The sequence below is a fragment of the Coregonus lavaretus genome (assembly GCF_964263955.1).
Source record: "Coregonus lavaretus genome assembly, chromosome: 9".
Classification (NCBI taxonomy): Eukaryota; Metazoa; Chordata; class Actinopteri; order Salmoniformes; family Salmonidae; genus Coregonus; species Coregonus lavaretus.
Window position 1 is genome coordinate 41,372,705 of NC_139996.1, and position 9,790 is coordinate 41,382,494.

Below are 9,790 nucleotides of genomic sequence, written 5' to 3' on the forward strand. Positions count from 1 at the left end.
CCATTGATCACCTATCTATATAAGGTCCCACAGTTGACAGTGCATGTCAGAGCAAAACCAAGCCATGAGGTCGAAGGAATTGTCCGTAGAGCTTCTAGACAGGGTTGTGTTGAGGCACAGATCTGGGGAAGGGTCCAAAAACATGTCTGCAGCATTAAAGGTCCACAAGAACACAGTGGCCTCCATCATTCTTAAATGGAAGAAGTTTGGAACCACAAAAACTCTTCCTAGAGCTGGCCGCCCGGCCAAACTGAGCAATCGGTGGAGAAGGGCCTTGGTCAGGAGGTGACCAAGAACACGATGGTCAGAGCTCCAGAGTTCCTCTGTGGGATGGGAGAACCTTACAGAAGAACAACTATCTCTGCAGCACTCCACCAATCAGGTCTTAATGGTAGAGTGGCCAGACAGAAGCCAATCCTCAGTAAAAGGCACATGACAGCCCGCTTGGAGTTTGCCAAAAGGCACCTAAAGGACTCTCAGACCATGAGAAACAAGATTCAATGGTCTGATGAAACCAAGATTGAACTCTTTGGCCTGAATGACAAGCATCATGTCTGGAGGAAACCTGGCACCATCCCTAAGGTGAAGCGTGGTGGTGGCAGCATCATGCTGTGGGGATGTTTTTCAGCGGCAGGGACTAGGAGACTAGTCAGGATCGAGGGAAAGATGAACGGAGCAAAGTACAGAGAGATCCTTGATGAAAACCTGCTCCAGAGCGCTCAGGAACTCAGACTGGGCGAAGGTTCACCTTCCAACAGGACAACGACCTAAGCACACAGCCAAGACAACGCAGGAGTGGCTTCGGGACAAGTCTCTGAATGTCCTTGAGTGGCCCAGCCAGAGCCCGGACTTGAACCCGATCTAACATCTCTGGAGAGACCTGAAAATAGCTGTGCAGCGACGCTCCCATCCAACCTGACAGCTTGAGGGATCTGCAGAGAAGAATGGGAGAAACTCCCCAAATACAGGTGTGCCAAGCTTGTAGCGTCATACCCACATAGACTCGAGGCTGTAATTGCTGCCAAAGGTGCTTTAGCAAAGTACTGAGTAAAGGGTCTGCATGTGATATTTCCGTTTTTGTTTTAATAACTTTGCTAAAATTTCTAAAAACCTGTTTTACTTTGTCATTATGGGGTATTGTGTGTCAATTGATGAGTGAAAAAACAATTTAATCAATTTTAGAATACGGTTGTAACGTAACAAGATGTGGAAAAAGTCAAGGGGTCTGAATACTTTCCAAATGCACTGTAGCTGATAATATAACACTTCAAATGTCTTTATCTTTTTGAAACATTTTTGAGTGAAATGTTTACTGTTAATTTCTAATAGTTTTTTGTTGATGTTAAATGTATTTCTTCTCACTTTTGCTTATTGTTATTGTTCATTGCTTTGGCAATGTAAACATATGTTTCCCATGCAAATAAAGCCCCATTGAATTTAATGAGAGAGAGAGAGAGAGGAGAGAGAGAGAGAGAGAGAGAGAGAGAGAGAGAGAGAGAGAGGAGAGAGAGAGAGAGAGAGAGAGAGAGAGAGAGAGAGAGAGAGAGAGAGAGAGAGAGAGAGAGAGAGAGAGAGAGAGAGAGAGAGAGAGAGAGAGAGAGAGAGAGAGAGAGAGAGCGAGAGAGACAGAGGAGGAACATGGCTGGCCATGTCTAGACTCCTCATGTAAACACTGCTTAATGAGCCCAGTGGAGCTCTAGTCCCTCAGCCCACAGCAAAGGCCTCTCAGAGAGACAGATACAGAATCGCAGCAGCACAGTCCACTTCATGGGTCACATCCTTTATCTAACATCATTTCAGTCAGTTTACACTATTTTCATCAAATTACTTATACTGTAAGTGCTTAAAAATTTGATTATTTCTAATTTGACTAACGTCTGAATAGCCTGTAGCAATGCATTTGTTGCCTATATTATAACATTCGATTTGCAGGTACGTATTTAGCTAACTGAGGTTGAGTTGAAACAAATGTGTGAATAAGTGATTAATGTACATGGACGGTTTATAACCTGATCCTATGGGACCATCTTCAGATCTTCAGTCAGTCCACCCCGACCCATACCTAATGGACTGATACCTCACCCTGACCCTTGACCCTTGACCCTCTCCCGTGTAGCATGGAAGCTGAAAAAAGGAGCGCTGATAGTTGTTGGGGGGGGGGTATGGCCCCTGTGCGACATGCCCAATAACATTGAATTCAATGCAGGAGGGGTGATGTCAAATTCTTTCCTTGGGCCCAATTACATTGAAGTCAATGGAGGTGGGGTGATGTCAAATTCTGTCCTAGGGCCAGAATTCCTAAGCACACCACCGACAGGAGCCCCGCAGACTGTGAAAGTGGCCCCATGTGTGTCCAGGGGACCCTGTTCTGGGGTATATAGGTCGTCCCACGCCTCTGTGACCCATGGATGGGCCCTTAAAGGTGTAAATCAGGACTCCTCCCCCTCCAGACCAGCCACCGCTCAGTGGTTACTACCTCAGCGCCTCCAGACTCAATGTATACACCCTCATAGTGTAAAGCGTGAAACACACCGAGAATCTCACTTCCAATAGGTACTTATCATTGTGGGAGGCCGTTCCTTCTCTTGCTAGAACAAAAGCGGTACCTGCTGTGTGCCGGCCCGGAGTGCCGAACCTATCTATTCTACTTGTAGAATCGCAATGCTCATCGGTGGCCAACAACTTGACTTTGAGCCGATCAGAGAGCATAAACCCCCACGTGGGGGAGCCAACAACAACAAAAAAGGAAAAAAGAGGGCATTTTGTTCGTACATCCACGGATGAGCCAGTCAGACTTCATATGCAATGTAGGCTATGGGAAGGTAGCGAGCTAAGTGCACAGACACAATGCACACAACACTAAATACTGCCTCCAAGCTAGCTAACCACTGTAGCTAGTATTGACATGATAATTAAATCACAATGGATTAGCTAGTTTGAAGTAGTTTCCATGAAACAGCTGCCTGTGTTAGCTGCCGAGTTAGTGCTACGCAGACGACACACAACTAATCTTCTCCTTTCCCCCTTCTGATAACCAGGTGGCGAATCGCATCTCTGCATGTCTGAAAGACATATCAGTGTGGATGACGGATCACCACCTCAAGCTGAACCTCGGCAAGACAGAGCTGCTCTTCCTCCCGGGGAAGGACTGCCCGTTCCATGATCTCGCCATCACGGTTGACAACTCCGTTGTGTCCTCCTCCCAGAGTGCAAAGAGCCTTGGTGTGACCCTGGACAACACCCTGTCGTTCTCCGCTAACATCAAGGCGGTGACCCGATCCTGTAGGTTCATGCTCTACAACATTCGGAGAGTATGACCCTGCCTTACACAGGAAGCGGCACAGGTCCTAATCCAGGCACTTGTCATCTCCCGTCTGGATTACTGCAACTCGCTGTTGGCTGGGCTCCCTGCCTGTGCCATTAAACCCCTACAACTCATCCAGAAAGCCGCAGCCCGTCTGGTGTTCAACCTTCCCAAGTTCTCTCACGTCACCCCGCTCCTCCGCACACTCCACTGGCTTCCAGTTGAAGCTCGCATCTGCTACAAGACCATGGTGCTTGCCTACGGAGCTGTGAGGGGAACGGCACCTCCGTACCTTCAGGCTCTCATCAGTCCCTACACCCAAACGAGGGCATTGCGTTCATCCAACTCTGGCCTGCTGGCCCCCCTGCCTACGACGCCAGGACAGCGGAGTCACTCACCACCTTCCGGAGACACTTGAAACCCCACCTCTTTAAGGAATACCTGGGATAGGATAAAGTCATCCTTCTACCCCCCTTACCCCACCCCAAAGAAAAAAAAATAGAAAAAAAACATATAGTAAAGTGGTTATCCCACTGGCTATAAGGTGAATACACCAATTTGTAAGTCGCTCTGGATAAGAGCGTCTGCTAAATGACGTAAATGTAAAATGTAAATGCAGTGTCCTTAGCTAGCTAGCTAGCTAGCGAATATGATAATGTTAGCTAGCTAGCTAAAAATTTGGCTATGGGCTGGCACTGGCAGTATGGGATTATGGAGAGTGAATTAAATGGTTTCTTTGTCATTTTGCTAGGTAGTTATCTAGCTGTGGCCATCTGGCTAGTATCAACAAGGGATTTCTACAAAATAGCAACATTAGTGCAGATAGCTTGGAATCTACACCATAAGCAATACGCACTGATATGCATTGCCAAACAACGCTACTGCCACCTTCTGGTTTGGAGTATATTAACAAGGCTGAGTGGTTGACGACTTCCAAGACCTTTGCTGTGTGAACACTAAAGAGATTGACTGCCGACACTCTGTTCAGAAGAGTTAAGGACTGTCGGCAGGCAAATGTTTCACAATCCTACTGGTGTGTTTGAGCTTTAAGGAGAGACCTGACCTGTATCTGGTTGGCTGGCTGAGCAGCAATCATTTTGAGCACATCTCTGTACTCTAAACTTTAAAACCTTGTTACTGTTTCAGATGGAAAATAATTTCCAGTAGTCTGACACATTTCTACCAGTGAAATTAGTCCATATTTTACAAGACGCAAAATGCATTTCATTCCTGTCAAATCAATTTAGGACAAGTTGGGAATGTTGAAATCTTACTTTAAACTGGTAATCATGGGTAGATGTTTTACTGGCAACAAGACACACATACACACACTCACAAATCAAAGCAAACCAAAAATCTAATGACACACACTGACAGCATGTAATACAGTAGGTTACACATTACTACTGTAATATAACTGGCATAAAGTGTTCACGAAATCACATGTAACACTTTATGGGAACTTTGGTTAACTCCAGCGCTAGACGACCTTATCTCTGCCCATACAGTGATAATGCAGTAGCCTACTTAAGGTGATACGTTTGAAATATCTAACATGCATGTGTGCACTTATAGGGGTAGTCTACCGTATGCAGTACATCACGCATGGGCATGGATTGATTCTCATGGGAAGAATTCAATCTTGAGACAGTAGGCTACTATCCTGAAGCAAAAAGGTAACTGACCTTGTCCGTTGAGAACTCCGAACAGAGAGAAAAATATAACTATCCCGGGACCCATTGGATAAAGAAGAGATTCTTGCACACCAAAAAAAAGTGTCAAACAGTCAGAACTGTAATATTCTGCACTAAGTGTGTTAACCAACAGGACAGTTTCTCACGGACACTCAGATTTTCAAGCGAAAGATAGAAAACTGTGAGCTCACGGTGGACAGGAGTAGCCTATACGAGTGTGTGTGTTATGGGGCTAGTGAATCGCAGCGTCAGCGTGTCTGTCTCGGAACGCAACCTCGGAACGAGCGTCTAGCTTGCTCCGAGGGGCTGTAAAAAAATCTAAACTCCAGAAATCCCAACTGGAGTGTCTTGATTTCCACGTTACAGTAGTATACATCCAATGTCTTATAGGACACACTAATTTAATTCACGTCGTTTAATTGACTTCCAATTATGACAGATAAATAAGTAGCCTAAAATATAAATGTATTATTTTGACTGAATCATGTGTAATGAGGACATTAATTGACACTGTCCTCCAATTTCGATTACTTTCATCCAGACATCTCTGTCTGTGACAGAATGATCCCACTGTTTTAACTGAATAACACCTCGACATCTGTGGTTATTAAAATCTGTTGTGGCCATAGCCAGACTTCAATACATAAAATCCTTAGAATTTTTCGGTTAGGACAAATGTTTGAAAATGTAATGCATATTCCATATTTTGCAACATTTACGACCATCCTCCTCCATAGACAGACTTGGGTAATTTTTCGCCACCACTATATTTGAGGTTGACAAAATTGCCCTTCAGGAAAATGATTGATTTAATTGAAGCATATGTTATTTGGTCTGTCTGTCTGGTTATTTCATCCTCTCAGACTGTGACAGACTTGGAGTTTATTTTTCACCAAATGGTAAAACAAAGCACATTCCGATGTGGGAGAGATATAGGCCTATGGACCATTTCCTCTCAATCCGAACTGCCTGTGCATAGCTACCCACTACTGAATGAATGTACAGTGGGGGAAAAAAGTATTTAGTCAGCCACCAATTGTGCAAGTTCTCCCACTTAAAAAGATGAGAGAGGCCTGTAATTTTCATCATAGGTACACGTCAACTATGACAGACAAATTGAGAAAAAAATACAGAAAATCACATTGTAGGATTTTTTATGAATTTATTTGCAAATTATGGTGGAAAATAAGTATTTGGTCACCCACAAACAAGCAAGATTTCTGGCTCTCACAGACCTGTAACTTCTTCTTTAAGAGGCTCCTCTGTCCTCCACTCGTTACCTGTATTAATGGCGGTGAGCAAAAATCCCAGAACCACACAGGGGGACCTAGTGAATGACCTGCAGAGAGCTGGGACCAAAGTAACAAAGCCTACCATCAGTAACACACTACGCCGCCAGGGACTCAAATCCTGCAGTGCCAGACGTGTCCCCCTGCTTAAACCAGTATATAATAATAATATAATATGCCATTTAGCAGACGCTTTTATCCAAAGCGACTTACCGTCATGCGTGCATACATTTTTTTTTTGTGTGTATGGGTGGTCCCGGGGATCGAACCCACTACCTTAGCGTTACAAGCGCCGTGCTCTACCAGCTGAGCTACAGAGGACCACATGTCCAGGCCCACATGTCCATGTCCAGGCCCGTCTGAAGTTTGCTAGAGTGCATGTGGATGATCCAGAAGAGGATTGGGAGACTGTCATATGGTCAGATGAAACCAACTCAACTCGTCGTGTTTGGAGGACAAAGAATGCTGAGTTGCATCCAAAGAACACCCTACCTACTGTGAAGCATGGGGGTGGAAACATCATGCTTTGGGGCTGTTTTTCTGCAAAGGGACCAGGATGACTGATCCGTGTAAAGGAAAGAATGAATGGGGCCATTTATCATGAGATTTTGAGTGAAAACCTCCTTCCATCAGCAAGGGCATTGAAGATGAAATGTGGCTGGGTCTTTCAGCATGACAATGATCCCAAACACACTGCCCGGGCAACGAAGGAGTGGCTTCGTAAGAAGCATTTCAAGGTCCTGGAGTGGCCTAGCCAGTCTCCAGATCTCAACCCCATAGAAAATCTTTGGAGGGAGTTGAAAGTCTGTGTTGCCCAGCGACAGCCCCAAAACATCACTGCTCTAGAGGAGATCTGCATGGAGGAATGGGCCAAAATACCAGCAACAGTGTGTGAAAACCTTGTGAAGACTTACAGAAAACTTTTGACCTGTGTCATTGCCAACAAAGGGTATATAACAAAGTATTGAGAAACTTTTGTTATTGACCAAATACTTATTTTCCACCATAATTTGCAAATAAATTCATTAAAAATCCTACAATGTGATTTTCTGGATTTTTTTCCTCATTTTATCTGTCATAGTTGACGTGTACCTATGATGAAAATTACAGGCCTCTCTCATCTTTTTAAGTGGGAGAACTTGCACAATTGGTGGCTGACTAAATACTTTTTTCCCCCACTGTATGTAGGCCTTATCTATCGAACCGACAGCGTCATTGCGTTTTACTTTTGTTGCACACATAGGGTGAGTATTGGTAAAGTGGGACACTTCCGGAACACCTTCCAGAATCATCCCATTGTCTTAACCCTCAACATGATACCATTCTAAATAGCTTAAGAACTCTACTAAACTATACAAAGAAAATATTAATAAATACTAAACACAGAATGGATGACTCTTCTTCAAACACAAATTGTCCTGACAACACATTTTTTCAGTTGATACTACCAAATTGGGACACCTTGATTGGCAAAGTGGGACACTTAATTCTTTATTGTAAAGAAGGATAAATTAGAGAGTATATGAGTAATTTCAATATTTTTATGATAAACTTCAATTATTCATACAAATGAAATGTATTAAAATATTCTTTAGGTATTTTAATGGAACATTAAGAATTATAATATAATATTACCATTATGATCATCATCATCATCATCATCATCATCATCATCATACTTCATTATAATTATATGACATAGCCTATATGTAATTGCATAGCCTATAAATAAAATAAAATAAATGTATTCTTGGCCTATCAGCTCAACATTTTTTATTTATTTATTTATTTTATTTCACCTTTATTTAACCAGGTAAGCTAGTTGAGAACAAGTTCTCATTTACAACTGCGACCTGGCCAAGATAAAGCAAAGCAGTGCGATAAAAACAACACAGAGTTACATATGGGTTAAACAAAACATAAAGTCAAAAATACAACAGAAAATATATATACAGTGTGTGCGAATGTAGTAAGTTATGGAGGTAAGGCAATAAATAGGCCATAGTGCAAAAATAGTTACAATTTCGTAATTAACACTGGAATGATAGATGTGCAAAAGATGATGTGCAAATAGAGATACTGGGGTGCAAATTAGCTAAATAAATAACAATATGGGGATGAGGTAGTTGGGTGGGCTAATTTCAGAATGGCTGTGTACAGGTGCAGTGATTGGTAAGCAGCTCTGACAACTGACGATTAAAGTTAGTGAAGGAGATAAGAGTCTCCAGCTTCAGAGATTTTTGCAGTTCGTTCCAGTCATTGGCAGCAGAGAACTGGAAGGAATGGCGGCCAAAGGAGGTGTTGGCTTTGGGGATGACCAGTGAGATATACCTGCTGGAGCGCAGACTACGGGTGGGTGTTGCTATGGTGACCAGTGAGCTAAGATAAGACGGGGATTTGCCTAGCAGTGATTTATAGATGGCCTGGAGCCAGTGGGTTTGGCAACGAATATGTAGTGAGGGCCAGCCAACAAGAGCGTACAGGTCACAATGGTGGGTAGTATATGGGGCTTTGGTGACAAAACGGATGGCACTGTGATAGACTACATCCAATTTGCTGAGTAGAGTGTTGGAGGCTTTTTTGTAAATGACATCGCCAAAGTCAAGGATCGGTAGGATAGTCAGTTTTACAAGGGCATATTTGGCAGCATGAGTGAAGGAGGCTTTGTTGCGATATAGGAAGCCGATTCTAGATCTAACTTTTGATTGGAGATGCTTAATGTGAGTCTGGAAGGAGAGTTTACAGTCTAACCAGACACCTAGGTATTTGTAGTTGTCCACATACTCTAGGTCAGACCCGCCGAGAGTAGTGATTCTAGTCGGGTGGGCGGGTGCAAGCAGCGTTCGGTTGAAGAGCATGCATTTAGTTTTACTAATGTTTAAGAGCAGTTGGAGACTACGGAAGGAGTGTTGTATGGCGTTGAAGCTCGTGTCCAATGAAGGGCCAGATGTATACAAAATGGTGTCGTCCGCATAGAGGTGGATCCGAGCGTCACCAGCAGCAAGAGCGACATCATTGATATACACAGAGAATAGAGTCGGCCCGAGAATTTAACCCTGTGGCACCCCCATAGAGACGGCCAGAGGTCCAGACAACAGGCCCTCCGATTTGCCACATTGAACTCTATCTGAGAAGTAGTTGGTGAACCAGGCTAGGCAGGAGAAACCAAGGCTATTTTAGAGAAACCAAGGCTATTTAGTCTGCCAATAAGAATGCAGTGGTTGACAGAGTCGAAAGCCTTGGCCAGGTCGATGAAGACGGCTGCGCAGTACTGTCTTTTATCGATCGCGGTTATAATATCGTTTAGGACCTTGAGCGTGGCTGAGGTGCACCCATGACCAGCTCAGAAACCGGATTGCATAGCGGAGAAGGTACGGTGGGATTTGAAATGGTTGGTGATCTGTTTGTTAACTTGGCTTTCAAATACTTTCGAAAGGCAGGGCAGGATGGATATAGGTCTGTAACAGTTTGGATCTAGAGTGTCACCCCCTTTGAAGAGGGGG

The 9,790-nt window shown here is 43.8% G+C and overlaps 1 protein-coding gene across 1 annotated transcript in view; it reads right to left on the bottom strand.

The window, feature by feature from the left end:
• LOC311134464 (fibulin-1-like) overlaps positions 1-5,044 on the bottom strand; it is a gene marked incomplete at its 5' end in the record, with an annotated part of 61,543 nt that extends 56,499 nt beyond the window's left edge. Inside the window, one exon of the mRNA XM_084168148.1 lies at positions 4,990-5,044. Coding sequence (XP_084024274.1) covers positions 4,990-5,044 — 55 coding nt within the window. The remainder of the gene's footprint in view (positions 1-4,989) is intronic.
• Positions 5,045-9,790: the final 4,746 nt, after the last annotated feature.